This window comes from Pelobates fuscus, chromosome 2, assembly GCF_036172605.1.
Source record: "Pelobates fuscus isolate aPelFus1 chromosome 2, aPelFus1.pri, whole genome shotgun sequence".
Taxonomy (NCBI): domain Eukaryota; kingdom Metazoa; phylum Chordata; class Amphibia; order Anura; family Pelobatidae; genus Pelobates; species Pelobates fuscus.
This window is the reverse complement of record NC_086318.1, coordinates 314,162,324-314,183,759: the sequence shown is the minus strand read 5'-3', so window position 1 is coordinate 314,183,759 and position 21,436 is coordinate 314,162,324. Positions and strand designations below refer to the sequence as shown.

General features: G+C 39.1%; 1 protein-coding gene across 2 annotated transcripts in view; it reads right to left on the bottom strand.

Annotated features, from left to right (window-relative positions):
- Window positions 1–21,436, bottom strand: part of CDK19 (cyclin dependent kinase 19) — a 317,057-nt gene that overhangs the window by 144,150 nt on the left and 151,471 nt on the right. For both annotated transcript variants that reach the window (XR_010086622.1, XM_063443517.1), the window contains exons 5-6: window positions 12,347–12,404; window positions 9,048–9,179 (exon numbers count right to left, since the gene is read on the bottom strand). Coding sequence is in view for 1 of the 2 variants with exons in the window: in XM_063443517.1 (XP_063299587.1) it covers window positions 9,048–9,179; window positions 12,347–12,404 (190 nt within the window). In the remaining variant the exon portion in view is untranslated. The remainder of the gene's footprint in view (window positions 1–9,047; window positions 9,180–12,346; window positions 12,405–21,436) is intronic.

The window sequence follows — 21,436 nt, the reverse complement described above, 5'->3', positions numbered from 1 at the left end:
TGATCCTTTAAGAGGTTTGTACATATCCCTTTCCCACTGTTTATGTCTCTATTCTCTCCTCTACAGTTTGCACTTTTACTATACAGGCATTTCTTGCTTTATGAACTCCTGCTTTATGAACACCTTCCTTTATGAACTTTTTCCTGGATGCGCTGCCATTTTGTGTCAGTGGTCCGCGGATCAGGACCGAAGAGCGTGCTTTGGAGCACAAACAAGAAGAGAAGAAGAACTTGTGGCCAGGAGTAGACAAGAAGAGAGAAAAGGATCAAGAACGCAATTCCTGAAGATAAAGGCAAGTGTAAAAAATTGGTTTAGACTGTACTGTAGGCTTTCTGCGCTTTCATCGGCATACCGACGTTAAAATAATAACACTCAAGCCAATTGAATTAAGAAACACATTTTGCTCTGAAGCATGTGAGTAGGTTTTTATTACTTTTACTGTGCTTTACACTCTATTTTATGGTACGCACTATTGTGGCTTTGTATTTCACTTTTATACATACACAGAGGAATATCCACATCACCTATATCCTAGAGTGAGGATCATAACACTTCATGCATTACTTCTGGACTCAATGGCTACACAATATTGTTCAACTATCTACATACCTACCACTGCTTATTAGCTCAACAAACTACACTATATACTTTTAATTTGTCTTTTATCGCTATTGAGAATACCCATCGCTGTAAGGAAAACTTGGAGAATCTGTACCACAATATATCCATTTGCGGGATCATTCTGCCCAGGCGTGCAAACTTATCTTAAACAATTGTATCAAGGCCCAGTAATACGCAATAGTATTTTGTCCTAATGCCTTTAGTGTTGTTAACTTGAGTTCTGCATGCTGGGTTGGAGTTCATCCTGACACTGATACTAGATCTACAGCTATTGCAAGCCAAGATTTCACACACACCCAAAGAAAACATGTAAAAGAAATTGCATGCCAATTTTCTAAGGGGGTATAGCTACGGAATTATTATTATTATATTTTGAATAGTAGCACCTTTGAGTTTATTCTGAATACCTGCTATGAGCTTTAATGCCGTAATTTAGAAGTTGGAGCATAAGCTACTTATTTTGCTAAATTTTGAATATAGCATGTTTCAGTAAGAAACCATCCAATCAAATCACTTTGAATATCTCAATTGTTGCCACCAGCAGCTCTATAATGACAAGATCAATCCATTGTCAAAGACTCTTGGATGACTAGATAAAACTAAATACACAGGCCCTATGTTTGAAAGGGTAAATTGAGGAGTAAACAGCTTTACTCCATGAAGGGTTAAAGCCTTGGTTAGGTGAAAGCAATAGAAACAGATCTGATGGACCCCAGCCTTACGGTCAGGATGCAGAAATCTCAGTGTGTTTACACATACAATATAACATTGCCAAAAGGGAAACAGCTGTGCAATGCCCAATAATGGGAGCAAAACATTACCATGGCTAAACCTCTTTGTATGCAAAGATGTTGACACAAAACATAATTTTATTAGAAGTTATGTTCCACTGCCTACCACACCTGCTCAGATAAAAACATGCCTCATTCGACCACGTCTGGCTGCAAGCACTTCCGTTTTGAATGCTACATATCCTGCACATTTTACCTGTTCTTTAACATGTTATTTCCTGTTGTTCCATTTCAAATATATAATTGATTAATGTTGGTACACTTCAGTTACAAAACCAAATAGTAAAGTCATGCAAGTATGCAAAGTTCTAACAAAGAACAATGTATCAGTGCTTTTGGGTTAATGCACGGAATTTCACGATATCCACAGAACTACTTTGTATGATAAGAATGTATGTAACCATATGCAATGAAGATTTGAATTAGCTGATGCCAACAGAAGACGTTCTTTGCAAAAATGATTGAAAGAATGTGTTGTTCCATATCCTTACAGTAGAAGACACTGTTGAATAACCAAGATCCTTAGAGGACATGTAATTTTACCACATGACAGGAGGCTTCATATTTGCATATCTTTCTTTACTGAAAACTCCAGCAGCATAGAAACAGTAACAACCAATCAGAGAAAAGATATGGTGCCCATAAAAGGCCCTGTCTATGACATCACTTCCTCTTTCTTTGCTGCTCCAGCCATCAACAGGTCAGAGTATTCATTACCTCTCTATTTAATTACATCTTTTATCATTTTATTACCCATCTATTTCTTTATTCTCACCCTGCTACCTATAACCTGTCCCTTTCCTTTTCCCTTATTCAGTTCCCCTGCTTCACCGGTCTTGTTATCGTTTTGTGATTTATGTGCTTGTATAGTTTATTGTGCTTGTATATTTTATTGTGCTTGTATATTTTTGCGGCGGTCCGCGGGCGTCACGGCTGTCTGTGCCGCGCTCGCCGCGTGGACCGGCACTCTGTACATACAGGGGGCTGGGTGGGGACGGGTGGGGGGTAGCCGGGGTTAAATTCTCTTTTTCCCACAGGGCGGCTGCGAGCGGGTAGTTCTTGCACACGCGGCTGGCGGCCATCTTGGATCTCGCGGCTCGCGAGACCCGCGACGGCCGCCCTACCTTCACGGCGGTCTGGAAATCACCCGACCGCCGCACGAGCTTGGGGATTGCCCTCAGGGCATTTTTTTCCTTCCCTAACTCATCTTTCACTGGCATTAGGATTACACCAAGTAAAATAACCCTTGCAAAGGGAAAAACGGCATGCAAACTTCTGACTTATGAAGGCTATATAGCACTATTGTTTCTCTATCTGCCCTTATACTGAGCATATTTCTTAAAGGGTCCCTGCAGGGACATATGAAATATTACATCACCCCTCAGGGGATTTGGCAATACTGTACCCTTCTAAGGGGAATTCATATTAATTACCCTACACAGGGTCATATTATAATCTGCTGTGTAATTACACACTGGCTAGAGGATCATGTGTGCTGATATTCTTAACGTTTCCCTGTTGCGATTTTTTGCCGCAGTGCCTGCCAACAGTGTCTGCCAAACAAATATTTACATGCAGGCATTAAAGGAGACACAATATTTTTCCTATACCCCACACAGGATCTTTATGTCTTTGTACCTTACCCAGGGTCATTCTATATTACTACACCCTATCCAGGGTTATGCTGTATTACTATACCCTACAGGAATCACCCGATCACCGCGCCCTGCAGCTGGATTAACCCCTTCAGGGGTTCCCCTCTCTGGGCACATTCATTTATTGATACAATTATAATTTTTTATTCTCATGGATATATCTCTCATGGTGCCTTACACTGGATGATTATATGTGAGCACACAGTCTATGTATTATTGCGAAGCCATACAATATCACAGTTGTTATACAAAACATATACTGTACCTATAACAAGATCAACTATATCACTATACCCCACAAAGGGCATTTTGTATTACTGTACCCTGCAAAGGGCATATTATATTATATTATCGTACCCTACAGAGGGTCATATTATATTACTGTACCTGACGGTGCAAATTTATGTGGGTGTCCTCTGGGTATTTTTTCATGGCACACCAACTGGGGTGACCCCCCAGATATGCATGCAAGGTCATTCATAGACCATTACATTGATGTGGGTGTCCTCTGGGTATTTTTCATGGCACACCACCTGGGGTGACCCCCCAGATATGCATGCAAGGTCATTCATAGACCATTACGTTGAGGTGGGTGTCCTCTGGATTACCACGGCACGCCACACAGGGTGAACCCCGATGGAATACACGAAGTCCTACGCCTCAACTTTATCACTCAGAACTGCATACATATATGTATGTTTTAACACTGCCTGGCAGTTTTACATTAAAGCAACAGTACCACCTTGCTGGATACGATTTGCAGGCAGGATCATGAGTGAACTGAGTGTATTACGGAGTACCCTTCACAGGGATACATATCTGTACAGTTACTGTACCTGGCGTACATATTGAACGTGGGTGTCCTCTGAGTAAATTTTCATGGCACACCACCTGGGGTGACCCCCAGACATGCATGCAATACGTGTAAGGTGCCAACAACAATTATAATGTGGGTGTCCTCTGGGTTACCATGGCACACCACCTGGGATGGCCCCAGTTGAACACACGTGGGCCCTGCGGCTGCAGACCTTATGGAGACAGGTCCCACGCGCTTCTATAATAAGCCTGTATAGTTACATCCGTGCATACAGCTCTGGCGTGCCTTTATGGTGAACCCGGCTAACCGGACCAACACTACCGGTCAATCGCGCCTACGCCACAGCTCCCAATAGCCGGATTAAACTAATGGAGGTGACCCCTCTACTCTTGACACGAGTATTTCATACACTCAGACAATCTGATGCAGGCAATTCAAGCCGCTTTACCTGGGTGACCCCCAGTGCTACCAGGAGTCTAGCACCCCTAACCCTAAACTACCTAGTTTTCCTCCGATCCCAGTGATAAGGACTAACACAGCCGTTTACGACTCCGTGGTACCCACAAAACTACTGAAGCCGGTGAGGGCTCACATCCGCGAATTTGGACGTGCGATGTCTCGTGTACCTGGAAGACTGGCTGACCCTTTGCGAATCCAGGCTACGTTTGCGGTCAAATTTGACGTTCACGTTCTGGACTCCACGGGTTTTTTGGTAGTACGCAGACAAATCGCTCCCCCATCTGTGTCAGGTCAGTTCCTCTGTTTCGACATCGACTTGGAGAACTACGTTCCGCGTCGGTCCCCGACAAGATCACCCCTATACGGATGGATATCGGACACGCTCTAAGGTTGGATACGATTCCTCTCAGAATACTCACCGGATTGTGGGATTCCTCTCCTCCTCCGTACAATCGATATTCCCTGGCCCACTACACTACAGGGCCATGCAACGACTGCTGGCTAGATACGTACTCGCCGGTCGCTCATGCGACCACTGGATCCCACTGTCGGCAGAAGTGAGGACGGAATTCCGAGGGTGATTACTTCACTTGCAAACTTGGATCGGCAAATCGATCTTTGACGCTTCCTCCGGATGCGTAGTGGTGGATGAACCCATACAAATGGACCCAACCGCTCTCCACAATGGCAAGGGTGCTTCGATACACACGCACACACAGGATATCGCTCCTGCTCATGACACCCCTCGGAAAATGCCAACCGTGGTTCCCGGATCGCCTGGGGGCGTCTCGCGAAGACCCTCTACCACTCCCTACCTTCCCTCTACTTTTGACGGGAACTCAAGGGGAAGCCCACTCCTTTGTCATGGAGGGACGACTGGCACTAGTGGACTGGACGATTTCAGGGCCTCCTGAAATGTCCACGACCTATTGCACCAACTAAGACCTCTGATGGGACTCAGGCTCCCGGCACCAGAAAATGCTATATTTCTGCCTGATCGGCCTGGAGTGTTTGGTGGGTGGAAAGGGATTCCGATCCCTTTACCGCACCTGCCCCACCGATCCTTAACTATCTGTCACACCTGGTCTCGTTGGGGCAGTCATATCGATCCCTCAACGTGATCGGATCCGCCATATCGGTGGCGCACGTACCGGTACAGGGCGGACCAGTAGGTCAAGATCCACTGGTTTGTCGACTACTGCGGGGTGCCGAATTATCGAGACCAGGCACCCAAGTATTCACACCTCTGGCAGGTGGATGTGGTGCTGTGATTCCTTGGGGGAATAGCAGGACAATCCTTGTTTGTCACCGAAACAACTTTCAGCCAAACTCGCCCTCTTGTTATGACTCGTCTTATTTAGACGGGTGACGGACGTTAGGGCTTTCGATATGGATGTTTTTTCTCTCACACCAGACGGGATTACCTTTACCATATCGAGACGAACTAAGTCCAGTTCATCTTCGGTGTCATACCCATACTTTGTGTCAGACACCAAACTAGGTGTGGTTGGAACGCTAATGGGGTATACCGAAATCACTCCCCCTTCGTATTCATGCGACGGGTCTACTCCTGACTTCTTACGTGGAACCTCATGGAGAGGTGTCTACCGCTACACTGGCCAGATGGATCCGCTGGCTATTGCAGCTAGCGGGCGTCGAACCTTGTTTCAGAGCCTACTCGGTCAAGGGAGCGGTGGCCCCACAAGTCCTTTTCGGCCGACGCTTCCCTAACCGACATTATACGATGCGCGGTTTGAGCGCGAGAGGGTACGTTTGGAACGCTCTATTTCGGCAAACATCTCATACTTCCTTCACACTGGTCAATTCTAAGCTTTAAAAATGCAAATATGAAGCCTCCTGTCATGTGGTAAAATTGAAGATTATACTAGCTTTAGTGTACTAATAATCTTAATTTTAGTAATGACAGGAGGCGAATATTTCCCACCCTATAGGATCCCTCCCATGTTTTTCTCGTGTTGAACAGATTATGCCCTTTATGTTCAGGAAGGTAAGTACGTTATGGTTGTATGTTTGCTACTTAGATATGTGGCTTGAGAGACTTGTATAGGCTGAATAATTAGACATGTACCTTGAATTATGTTGTGTTTACAGATTCTTAAATATCATTGCTTTAGAATTAATATATATTGATATGTTACTCATTCTAGTATCCATTGGTATATCAGATTCTTAATGTTTATTGTATGCGGACAAGCTACCACGCCAGAGTCCTTTCACCTTTTTCTTTTTCTTACAGCGTGAACGTCTTCTCATCAAGGCAAAGACTCACCTTCCATAACTCTACATCACGGAACTACTGGAGTTGATTATTCTAATATGTTGTGGAACTGTTGACGTAATATGATTATGTTTATTGTTGCTATTTATTGTTTCGCTTCAAAAAAAGAGGAAGTGATGTCATAGACAGGGCCTTTTATGGGCACCATATCTTTTCTCTGATTGGTTGTTACTGTTTCTATGCTGCTGGAGTTTTCAGTAAAGAAAGATATGCAAATATTCGCCTCCTGTCATTACTAAAATTAAGATTATTAGTACACTAAAGCTAGTATAATCTTCAATTTAAGTTCAGTATAATATGTATTAAAAGAAATGCCCTAGTGAACTAAGAATGGATAAGGGGTGCTTTAAAGCAGTATCCTCGCTTCACAGGAATTTTAATATTATGTCTACCGTTCCCCTATATTTAACAAATATGTATTTGTGATGAGCGACAAATCAAATTAAATGAATAAAGCCACACCCCTTAATACAATTAAAATGTTTGTTAGGAGTTGCCACCTAATAAGAGCTGCTTGCTAATGTCAGCAGCTCTAAAATTTGGGGAATATTAGTTTGTGCAAAATAGATAAATAACTTAACTGGATAAGCACAGAAAGACCTCTTTAGGAGAAACACATAGTTTAATGAACCACATCTATTTATTCTTCTACCCTATATTTTGCATTAAAGGGACACTGTGAGCACCCAAACCACTTCGGCTAAGTGTCCCTTTTGCACTTAGTGCTCCAGAGAACTGCAATGTTTACATTGCAGCTCTAAGTCTGCCCTCTGTGGCTGTCTACCAGACAGCCACTAGAGGGCTTCCAGAATCCAACAGACTTTTGGTCCGTTATCTGACGCTGGACGTCCTCACGGACCTTCAGCATCAGATTTTCCCCATAGGAATGCATTGAATAATGCTTTCCTACGGGGAGGTCTAATGCACGCATGGCCATTGCTGCGCATGCGCATTAGGTCTCCCCCGTCGACGTCAAATAGAGCTTGGGCGGAGCCTGACCCAGCACAGGGACATTGGCACTGGATTCCGGTAAGTGGCTGAAGGGGTTTTTTTTTTTTTTGCATTTATCCATTAAATGGATAAAACACACTGTGAAAATGTTTCTTGCCACAATGCTCAAGTACACAAATACACATTTGGATCCTAATTTGCTTACATAGACAATAATGTGTTACTCTCCAAGCAGGCTGTGATTAGGGGAGTAACTGGATCACTGCTTCAGCTCTCAGCCTTGAACATTCCCCATAAACGTGTAAGCAAAAAAAAAGTTTATAATTAAAGGATCAGTGACAAGTAAATATTAAAATCTTCCTGCAAACATGTAGCCAGTCAGTCTGCATACTATGCAACTTTCTACAAAGTTTATTGGATGCCTGAAGAATTGCAGTGAGACTTGAATTCCAGATATCTTTATTGATCTGTATACTAGCTCCTCACATACTAATCCCTTCAGAGCAACAAAGATCGGATCACGTAATAGTTTAAAGGGACACTCCAGACCCCTAAAGCACTTTATCTTGCTGAAAAGTTTTGTGTGAAGAGTGTGCCCTCTGTTTCCATTTTGCAAAAAGTGTAGATTTTATTAGAAATTGGCACGTTTATACATTAAAATGGTAACATCCCCTTGGCTTTCAAGTAGACAAGAAGTAATGTTACTTTCTGGTTTGGTTAGCTCAGTGGAGCTAAACTCAAGAGGCAGCAACTGCCAAGAGCACCTGCCTTTCAAAGACTTCTCACTAAGCTGCATTGAGAAGTCTGTGATTGGACAACCATGGAAAGTCTGGATGGGGTTAGAAGGGGAGGGCTTGCAAAGGCTGCAGACAAAAGAACTGCGGGTTTTGCAGGGTATTTTTCGATATACCCCCAATGAAAACATGTATAATTAAATGCATGCAAGTTTTCATTTGGGGTATATCTATTAAACAGTGATATGACCGCCACTAGAGCTGCTTTCCAGTGAGAATGGAGATAGATTTCCATTATCCATCAAATATTGTGTCTACTCATTCACACTAGCCTCCCAATGATTCCCTTTGAATGAATTGACTAAAATTATCAAACTTGAGCACCTCAGCCAGGGAGGCAAAGCGGTCACAATGAGACCAACTTGGTAAGGGATTACTGGTAAGTGAATATCACCTCACGGGAGGTGGGAGGTATACACCAAATAGGTAGATTTAAACTATAGCATTAGGAATACATGTTTGTAAGCTATAGTGTTCCTTTAAATCACATCTGAACAGATTTGCTACAGAAATCAGAAAGCCAGTGTAGCAGCATTGTCCTCTTTTATTTAAGTTGTGAAAATGCAAGTAACATTAGTATTTAATATACCGTAAACGTAAGGTTGGAAACTTAGTGTATTTGCAAATATAAGAGATTCATTTTACAATGGAAACACTTACCTATGGCCTTAGTGTAATGTCGTGCACCGAGCAACAATTCTGGAGCTCTGTACCAAAATGTCACCACAACTGGATCCAAGTCTGCTAGTGGTTTTAGAGGAGAATTGAACAGTCTGGCAAAACCCATGTCAGCTAATGAAGACAAGAGCAATATTGCAGAAGCATTATTAAAAAAAACATATTACAAATAACCTTTGTAGTAACATGTATAATGGACAGAGTAATTTGGCCATATGTAAACAGGTGACAGAAGAGGGGGTGGGGGGGAACTAATAACATTTAAATGTCATTTAGCTTTTATATTGTATATGTATATGTTCAAAATACCAAAAGACTTTAGTTTATCAAATACAAAAAATATATATAGTGATATGAGGTTCTGCGTATTAGTTTAAATAGGCAGTTATTTTATTGTTAGTGGGTACTGCTTAGCATTTAGCAGCACATAAATAATTTTTAGTCACAATCTTAGGTGATCAAAAGAAATGTGAGCTATATTGAGATTTTATTAAATGCTTTGGCTACATTTACTTTTTTATTTTAGTGATCATTACACAAAATATCCCAACTGCCCTTCATATAAAGAATGAATATATAAAGTGATAAATACCCTCAAAAATAGATTTTTTTTTCACATTCCTCTATACTCAATACCTCATAATGACAAATAAAAAAAAATAAAAAAGATTTTTGACATCAATGCAAATATGTTAAACAGACAAAATGTAAATATCACAATTGAAGCACATTTGGCTGATTCAAGTCTTTTTGGGTATGAGGTGACAAGCTTTAAATACCTGGATTTGTGTAGTTTCTGACTTTCATCTCTGCAGATCATCTCAAACTCTTTCAGGCTGGGTGGGGATGTTTGATTGATTTCAAGATGGGACATATTCCCAGAGTTGTCCTAAGCCAATCTTGCGTTGTCTTGTCTGTGTGCTTAGGGTAATTGTCCTGTTGAAAGGTGAACCTTCGTCTCTATCTGAGTTTACGATCTAATGTTTAAACTTTCTTTACGGCACAATCTGTTTAGTTTAGAATTTCTTATATCCTTCTCTGTTAATAGCCTTCTAGACCATGCACAAGCCTTCTGTGTGTGATTAAAGTTCAATTTACAGAGAAGGGAAAACAAGCTTCTAAAGCAAGTTAACCCCTGATTGAAAATGAAACTTTTTTTCATGCAGGCTGTGTCAGTTACAGCCGGGGGAGGTGTGATTAGGGCTGCATAAACAGAAACAGAAATGGTGAGAATTGAGCAGTAAGACTACATGGGCATGATCTATAAACCACAACTGCTTCACTAAGCTAGTTATTTTGATACCTATAGCAACTCTTTAAGGAAATATTTATATTTTGTGTGTTCAGCTTTACCTCAACCCTGTCTAGTCACCTAGTTCCTGCTGCTGAAAACCCCCCAAAACAAAGCATGACACTACCACCACCATGCTTCACTGTTGAGATGGTATTGTGCAGGTGATGAGCTTTGTCTTATTCCCTCCAGACATAACGCTTTGAATTGAGGCCAAACAGCTCAATCCTCATTTCATTAGACTAGAGAATCTTGTGTCTCATAGTCTGAGAATTCTTTAGGTGCTATTTTGCAAATTCTGAGCGGGCTTTCATATGTCTTGCAGTGAGGTAGTTTCCGTCTGCCCAGTCTGCCATAGCTAGATCAGCAAAGTGTAATTGTGATGGTTGTCCGTCCATAAGTTTTGCCCATCTCTTGAGTTAACTTAGAGTGACCATCAGGCTCTTGGTCACTTCTCTTACCAAGGCCCTCTCTCCTGACTGCTCAGTTTGGCCATGTGACCACTCTAAGAAGAGTTTGGTTGTTCCAAACTTCTTTCTTTTAATAATTAAGGAGGCCACTGTGCTCTTGAGAATGCACCTTAAAATATTTGAGCAAGGGGTCTAAATACATATGTGATATTTCAGTTTTTCTTTTAATACATTTGCAAAATAATAATTAAAAAAAATGTGTTTGCTTTTTTCTTTGCTATTATAGGGTATTGAGTGTAAACTGATACAAAAAAAAATTGATTTAAACAATCTTAAAAGGCTGCAAAACAGAAATATGCAAAAAAAATGAAGGGATCAAAAAGTAATAGTGAAAGAGAGAGAGAGTTTTCAACAGTTTAAGTGTTATGCAGACATGTGATGGTGTTTAAATCGCGCTCTATTTGTGGTCAAAGCATATTACCTGGAAATATAAAATAAATGCCACTGCTTTCCCATTTCAGATGTTTAGACACTAGGATGCATGCATGGGTAGTTGGATAAAGCAGAGATAGAAATGCCTCACAAATGATGTCAGAGTTTTCTCAGAGAACTCTGAAAACATGATAGGGCAGTTCATTAATCTCCCGGCACCTAGTTCCACATACTTCCTGCAACCACAAGTCTGACAGTCCTACAGTTTTTGTAATGACCCAAACCCAATCTGTTCAAGAATAACACCTTTTTAGGTCAGTCAGTTTAAGGGTCAGTCACAGCCCTTATATACCTGGCACAATTCCTTTCCTTCTCCATAGGAAGAGAAAAGGGACCTCTTTCAGGCCACAAAAACTCCTGTGCCTAGGTTTGGAGGTAACCACATGAAGCAGAAAGTCAATTATGAAACAGTAAAAATAGGGATGGAAACTTTAAAATATATGATAGGTGTTACGTTACAATGATTCAAATGATAGTTTAAAGAGTCACTGAGTTTAATTATTGATGTTCTTTATTTTATGAATGTAAAAAGATCTTTGGATTTTGGGAGTGCAGCGGATAACCTGGCTTGCTGTAAATGTCTCAGCTACAAGCTGATTAGCAGTTTTTATTATGCAGGTATAGCTGTGCAGTTTCCAGACCCAAGTAAATGGGTTAGAGCCGGTATTCCATGAGCAGAGCTTTGAGAAATGCGAATAACATTGATTTTCTGTGAATGGGTGCCTTAAGATGAGGAGCGTCGTCTCAAGATTGAGAAGCCAACAAATAGAATTTCAGTATGTCCAATTCTTTAATTACAACCTTTAATATATGACCATCTGAGAGTTTCTTCATAAACATGTGTCAGTTTGGACACTAACCTACAGTAATTCTAAAATCTATGAACTACCCTTGTGACCCAAACTAAAAGTTTACAGACTGAAAATAAATCTTAAACAACTTTATCTACTGTCTCATATAATTTCTGGTTAGTGTTCTATATTTAACATTTTCAATACTGATTTAATTATTTTTAAAATATAATCCTAACTATATAAATTAAATTCCTAAACTTCAACTCAGTCTCAAACCAAGTGATTTTGTTTTACCTATCTTGACTCTTCCTCTCTCAGGACCTTCCCCCATTACCAGGATGTTTGCTGGTTTCTGCAAAACATAAAATGAACTTAATTAAATCTCTTTATATCCCTTGTTTACCTTATTTTAGAAGACTATATGAAATTACATTATTTATGTTATCTTTAAAACATATTTTATCAGCTTGTTTAGTTTACTTATTTGTTTAGAGCATGCTTCCCCAAACTCTGGCCCTACAGATGTTGATCAACTACAACTCCCACGATTCTCAGCCTATCTATTTCATTCATAAAATCATGGGAGTTGTAGTTCAGCAACATCTGGAGGGCCGGAGTTTGGGGAAGCCTGGCTTAGAGTGATGGAGAGCAGTTAGTGGTTAGGTCTTTAGTGATTTACCAATATCATGTAACTAATATTAAAAAAAATACAAGTTTAGCATTTAGAATAGTAACAATAATAATGATAATATATTTTACAATATTATTATTTTTTTTATTTTTCCAGGCATCCAAAATAATGGTACCCCTTTTAAGAATTTCAACTGGCAGAAAACAAATATACAATTACCATTGTCTTCCATTATTCAGACAAATTAATGTTTCTGTCCATTAACCATGCAACATTTGACACAGAAACAGTAAATATATTTATTACCTCCTTATGACTGCCAATCCATTAACATATACCTGTTTATAAAGCTTGATAAGCAGACTGAAGCTGATTGGGGTAGAACCCCACCAAACTAACATAAAAGTCAAAATTATAATCTAGGACACCATTTCATCCATACAATATGGTAGTGTGAAACAGGCCATGTCCTCGGTAAAATATAGTTATTATGCATGAGTGCAGATACCCAAAATACCTACACCACCAGATATTTTGGACCGTGGGTCCACGCATTTGTTTCTGAAAATAATTGTTTATTAAAGAAAAGCTGCATACAGGTAAGTAGAAAATATAAGGATACCAACAATAGAGATAACAGAAAGCTCCAGAATGTGGTTAACCATGTCAATAGAAGCACAAAGCATACAAAAATAATCATATGATCAAATAGAATTTTCTCATTATAGCAACTAAGTCATGATGCATCATACAAAAAGGTATGCAGGGTTGAACAGGCCACACTTTATATTATTATTATTACTGGTATTTACCAGCATATTCTGCAGCGCTTTACAATATTATCAAAGGGGGAGATTTAACAATAAATGAGACAATTACAAAAACTTATAGGCACAATAGGTTGAAGAGGGCCCTGCTCAAACGAGCTTACAGTCTTTAGGAAATGACAAGTCATTTTACATAACTTTTCCCTGTCAAGGGAACCACGGCACAAATAACTCATCATTTTCAATAGGACTAATATAGGGTAGGTCCTGTTTCCTTATGTATTGTTAGGCTGATTTTCCATGCCAACAGCAAATGCTCTGAACCACCTGAAATATATGAAACCCCTAAATAACCATTGGAGTATTTTTGTGCAGTGTTTCAGCTTGACTTTGTTCCAGGCTGCCCAATGTCAATTCTGTGCAAAAAATTGCACACTGCATGCTGACGACAGACGTGCTTATCTTCTCACCTTGCAGACAGAGCTCGTTATCCACTCCCTGGTTCCCTGCATTTAGGTTTGGGTTTTTTAAACTTCCCTCCCCTGTCCCCCCTCTCCCTCCCCTCACCAGCAAATCTTCAGAAGCCTGTGATTGGAACACAGAGGCCCCTGAAATGACAGACGGAGGAGGGAGGTCAGTTCCCGGCACTTTTTTTAAAAAAAAATTTTTGCCAATAGGGCATTTTAACTTAAAAAAACAGATTGAAGAGTTAATGTAATGATTACCATTTAGTAGTCTCAGACGGGGTCTAGATGATATTAATTTTACATTTTAAATTGAAAGTCAAATTTAAACTCTAATTAACTAGCTTAGTTTAGTTGTGCACGCGATAAAGCCATTTTTTTACCAGAAAATGTATAAACATATAAGTGTTGGAAGAAACTAAATAAAAAAAATAAAAAATAAAAAAATCCTCACCCCCAAAGAAAATGGGATGGAAAAACAAAAAAAAACTATTGAAACTACTATTGTAAGAAAGTCATTGTAAGAGAGGAATGAGTTCTAATTAAAACAATGACTGATTTTTTTTTTCTTGCTGTGAAATTCCAACAAGCCAGGAGAGCAAAGAGGCAGGTAGTGGAGACATTATGTTGTCATGGGGAACTAAAACAACCAGACACAATTCCTATGTATTAAAAATTCCCGTTAAACATGTCTGAGATGTAGTAGATTAAGATGGTGGAACCAGCGCTTATTAGTAATACGAAAAAAAAAAATGAATATAAATATATCTTATTATAATTAGTATAGCTGCTAAACATTAAAATATTCCTATTCAGCATAACATACAAAACAAATGAAGAATGTAGCGCTTATGTACAAAGGAATTAATCACCTTTTGGAATTTTAGGAGCAGAGTTTCACTGACAAATCAGCAGGAAAAATATCTATAAAAATGTATTACATATAGTATAGATCACACTTGTTTAAATGGTTAATATTATTATTATATGATGTGCAAACTCACAAACGGAGAGCTATAGACCCAGCTCTGGTTTGGATAGCCTCCGGGTGCATACAGGTGACCCACCCCTCTTTTGGATATAATTCCGAGGTCTGTGAATAAATAAAAGTACACCCAATTGCACAGTATAGTTTAAAATAATTCTAAAAATATATTATGTTTCTCCCAAGTGGGTACTCACAAGTGTGGAGTCAAAATGTACTGACTCAATTTAGTAGCGTTGTGCAGATTCGGGACTGCACTCCCCGTTCAATATAACGATGTCAGGAACCAGGATCGGTTAAAACAATAAAATATTTTATTAATACACTCTTATATATACATTTAAAAAGCCTCAATGTGCTTAAAATATCAGGACGCGTTTCGCCACTACAAATGTGGCTTCTTCAAACCGGGTAGTAATACAGCAATGATCCTGGGACTCCTCTTGCAAGTTTAAATATCCAAAAAACGGCGGGCAAATGATCAGTGCACATTAACCGTCACACGTCAGTACCACCCACAGGTACGACGTGTGCGGTCCATGCCTCCCTTCCATGTCGGTACCGAGAGCCGAGATGGTTCAATCCTTTCTTGTCATTTCGGCTTGTTTTGTTTCTCTATGCGGTACACTGTACTCATGTTCAGCAGCAGATGTATGCTTTAAAAGTTCGTCATTCCGTGATTGAGTTGAGTCCTTAATGTCCACATAAATCCAGCTGACGAAAAGTAGTATTTCATCCCATATAAAAGGAGAAAAAATAAAACGGAAAACGAAAAAGGCAGCATCATTTTTCTTATCTTAAATGTCTAGTCTCTTTTTATCGGTAACATTTTATCTCAGGAGTTATAATTCATAATGATACTGTGGCAGATACATTGTTAGTTTCAATTATCAACAAACATTTTACGTTTTGAATTCCAATTCAATCAATTAAGATAAAACCCCAAATAAAAACGAAAACAAAATACTATTACATTTCACCTTTCTTTGCCTATTACTGGCATCGATCTTAAAATTATTCTAAAAGTAGACAAAAACAGAATAATAGTTAATCCCTACTTTTTATTCAATATCCACATTAATTTTACAATTCTTCATATACAGCAAATTAATTAATTGGTTGCAGAAAATGCTATAATCGTTTGAACCCTAATGGGATTAACTTGCAATTTAAATAAAATTATCTCTATTTTTTTTTTTTTTTGTAAATCTTTCTTTTATTATGGCACATGCGTTATGGGGTACAGAACAAAGAGAGGAGGCAATATGGGGTAACACATGTTAATGATAACAAGAAGGCATTTAGTGCACTCCGAAGAAAGATTGCCATAGATTTTGTGTTTTAGAACAACATGGGAACAGTATATTGATACAGGTTTGGTAACTATAACGAGTTAGGTTAAGTTACATAAAATTATCTCTAAACTCCTTTTCTACATAAATTGTTACAAATAGGTTATTACACATATTATCTCCACTTTTTCACTATCTATCATGTCTGTATATGTCTATTCCCGTCTACTTGAACTAATTATTAGCTTTTGCTTTAGATTCATTTTGGAATATAATAGATACTTTATTCTATTATGTGAAAATTCTGTGTAAATTATTACCAAATGGTTGGATAGTGTTATAAGCAACTTTAACTGCATATCCTTTATTGAAAAATCCTAACTATTAGGATATAATCTTTAAAATGACTCTAATAAATAAATATAGCTGCTATAATCATTTCTTTAAAATGTCCATATCTATAAATATAATAATAATAATATTCCTTTTTTTTGCAAATGGATAATTCCCTATTATAAATTACAATGTAAAAGGAGACATATCATAGCTAAAAATAAAAATAAAATCCAGTAAAAGAGAGAGAGTGTCATAAGAAATGACACAACTCGAAATCTGCATTAAGACCGTGTGGGGTCAACGTATTTAATCTATAGATCCATTCCATCTCGCATTTTCCTAAATCTCTTTTTGTTCACTTTATTTATCCCCATAAACTGTAAACCCTCTGGTTTTTGATCATGACATAATTTAAAATGGCTAGAGACACTATGTTGCTCAAAACCTATCTGGATTTTATATATATGTTCTCTAATTCTGGCATGTAGGGGTCTTGTTGTTCTCCCCACATATTTTAATCCACATGGACAAATTAAAAGATACACTACATTTTTGGTATAACAAGTTATGAATTGTTTCATTTGGATTTTCTTATCTTTATTTAATGTTATATCCTTTACTACTCTTCACTTACATCCTGACTTTTTGCAGGCTGAACACTGACCGCAACCATAAAAACCATTCTCATTATTAAATATAGTGGAAGAATGGTTTTGTTCTTTTAAAGAACTCCGAACTATGGTGTTCCTCAAATTCTTTGCACCCCTATAAATCATCCTAGGTTTAACAGGAAGGATTTGTTTCAATGCCGGATCCTGTAATAGGATCGGACAATATTTATTGATAATTCGGCTTATTTGGTAGTTGTTATTATTATAGTTGCAGATAAAGGGGATATCCTGCACATTGGTGGTAGTTTTAGTTTTGTATATTAATAAATCCTTTCTCTCTTTATTCCTTATTTCATTTCTTGATTTTTCTAATTCCTCTACATCATAACCTTTTGCAACAAAATCAGTTTTTATCCGTGATGATTGCTCATCATAAACTTCTAAATCGCTGCAGTTACGTCTGATTCTGAGGAATTGCCCCTTTGGGGCGTTTTCCAACCATGGATAATGGTGGCAACTTATATTCTCTATAAAACTATTACAATCAACTTTTTAAAAATAATTTTAATTTTAATTTTCCTTTCTTCAATAAAAATATCAAGATCTAAAAAGGTTACTGTTTCTTTGCTCCATGTACTGCTTAATTTAATACCCCAATCATTGGTGGAGGCGCCTAGAATTTGAAACATATTTTAACTTTAAGTTATATAGAAAGAGATAAAGAAGATAACTTTTTAGATAAATGGTCCAAATCACAAAAAGGTTTTTTTATCAAGGTGCAATGCGTGTAAACAATCTAAAATTATGAAGGAAAAAAAAAAAGTTTAAAATCAAATCCCTAATAATCTGTGAAAAAAAAAATGTGATCTATCTACTAAAATTTTCATGTGGCCTACAGTATGTAGGAAGAACATCTAGGTCTCTAAAAGTATGCATTAGTGAACATATTAGAAATATTAAAAAGTGCTTTGAAAATCAGTGTGTGTCAAAACACTTTTTAGATTGTCACCATTCCAACCCTACAGAATTAGAGTTTATGGGGATAGACAAAATAAGTAACCACTGGAGGGGTGGTGACAGTGCCTGCAGTTTGGATAGACAAGAGTTAAAATGGATTTTCGAACTGCAGACACTGTCCCCAAAAGGGTTAAATATCGATTTTGATATTGATACCCTCTTATAACTCTATATTTTTACTTGTAATACATTTCCATCTTTTATATGAATGCCTTTTAAATAGTATATAATTCCTCCATAAATGTTACCTCCTCTGTTAATTAAGGGATAATATGGATTACATTTGTTATGCTTTTACTATAGTTTCCAACCTCAATGCTTTGACAGTGATACATAAATTAATTGTCTCTTTTATACTCTTGCCCATTTCTATTCCCTCAACCTCTATGGCGTCGCAGGACTTGTAGAATGCTATGCTCCACCTTCAGAGAGGGGATACACTAACGAGGATGTTACACGACGTGACAAACCATGTACGTCTTAACCGGAAGCGGATGTACCGCCATTTTGAAAAACCCCTATTTGATGCACATGATACACGCAAGAAGCGCAACCGTGACGTATTCAACAGGGAGGGTCTTTTCAATTGTTGGGAAGTTCGGGATTGGATGGGGATTATCATGGTCTCCGCCATCTTGGGAATGACATATATTCCCGGAAGAACCATATTTGGACATCGGAAACTCCACACCTGTAATTAACTTCATTGTAAAGTTGTGTATAAATGATTCGTTTTCACCTATGTCGGTAGATGCATCTGAGGAAGACTTTTTATTGGTTGAAACGCGTTGTGCTTGCTTTATAATACCTCAGTATATGTTGTGCTTCTAATTTTAAAATACAGTGTACTTTTACCCACTTTACTGGTTCCTGATCTTCAATAGAGAAGGGAAACATCACGGAGACCTGACACATTACACCAATCTGAGAGTGTTGGAAATACCTACCAAGTTCAGAGCCGATCTCAAGGGCTCTTTAATTTGTGAGTGTCCTCTATACTTTTTATGCGGATCCCACATTATACAGTCTATGCTATGTTGCTTTTATTTCTTTTTTTAATAGGTTTCACCTTTCTTACTTTTATTGCTGTGAATTACATCTACCATTTGTGCGCTATAACCTTATTTGTACTCAGGATTTATATGAGTAACTATGCTTGCAAAATAGTTATACTTAAAATTAGGGAAGTTTAGACCACCTTTCTCTTTTTTTCTAGAGAGTAATACAATATTTAATCTTCGATGTTTCCCCTTCCAAATATATAGATTAAAACTCCTGTGTAGCATCTTCAGCCAACTATATGTAATTTTAAGTGGTAGCATTAAAAATAAGTATTGCCATTTTGGTAATAGATATGCACTAATTATATTGGCTCTACATATCCATGATACCTCTACATAGTTCCTTTATTTTTTTTTTTTTTTTTTTTTATTCTTTATTTTATTTGTGCTTGAAATGACAATAGACGTGCAAGGCCACAACAGCCGTTGCGAGCTTAACATTAGCAGTACAATTTGTGGCAGAATAGACAGCACATTTTTATACGTATAATGTGAGACCAGGGCCGCCATCAGGGGGTGACAACCGTGACAGTTGTCACGGGCCCGGCGGCCCTGGGGGGCCCGGACTGCTCTGGCAGTCCTGGGCCCCACTTTCCCTCTCTGCACACATAGATAGCGAATATCGCTATCTATGTGTGCAGCCCCAGGCCCCCGGCTTCCCAGTTACCGCAGAGGGGGCCCAGGCAGCACACAGCCTCTTCTCTTCTCCTCCCTGCTAATAACTCTCGCGAGACCCGGTTGCCATGGCAACGCTCCGCGGGTCTCGCGAGAGTTATTGGAGGAGAGAAGAGGAGAAGCTGGAGGCCTGGGCCCCCTCTGCGGTAACAGGGAGCCGGGGGGGCCCCACCATGCCACCGGACCACCGGGGATGGAATCTCCCCCCTCCCTAGACACAGGTAAGCAGGGAGGGGGGAGAAACAATTTAATTAATTAAATTATTTTTATTTTTTTTTAAATAATGTTAAAATGACCCCCCCTCCCCCTCCTCATTGCAAATTTACACACACACACACACACACTACATACACTGACACAACACACACACACACACTACATACACTGACAAAACACACACACTGCATACACTGACACAACACACACACACACACACACACACACTACATACACTGACAAAACACACACACTGCATACACTGACACAACACACACACACACTACATACACTAACAACACACACTACATACACTGACACAACACACACACTGCATATACCAACACAACACACACTGCATACACTAACACAACACACACTGCATACACTAACACAACACACACTCTGCATACACTGACACAACACACTCTGCATGCACTGACACAACACACACTGCATACACTTACACAACCCACACTTTGCATACATTGACACAACACACTCACCGCATACACTGACACAACACACACACCCTGCATACACTGACACAACACACACACCGCATACACTAACACAACACACACACCGCATACACTAACACAACACACACACCGCATACACTAACACAACACACACACACTGCATACACTGACACAACACACACACACTGCATACACTGACACAACACACACTCTGCATACACTGACACAACACACTGCATACACTAACACAACACACTCTCCATACACTGACACAACACACACTGCATACACAAACACACACACTGCATACACTAATACACACAGTGCATACACTAATACAATACACACACTGCATTCACTAATACAACATGCACTCTGCATACACTACACACTAACACACTCACTGCATCCACTATACTGACACACACTCTGCATTCGCTACACATTACCACACTCTGCATTCACTACACTAACACACACTCTGCATCCGCTACACACTAACACACTCTGCATTCACTACACTAACACACACTCTGCATCCGCTACACACTAACACACTCTCTGCATCCACTACACACTAACACACTCTCTGCATTCACTACACATTAACACACTCTCAATTCACTACACTAACACACTCTCTGCATTCACTACACCAAGACACTCTCTGCATTCACTACACATTAACACACTCTCTGCATTCACTACACATTAACACACTCTCTGCATTCACTACACATTAACACACTCTCTGCATTCACTACACTAACACACTCTCTGCATTCACTACACTAACACACTCTCTGCATTCACTACACTAAGACACTCTCTGCATTCACTACACTAA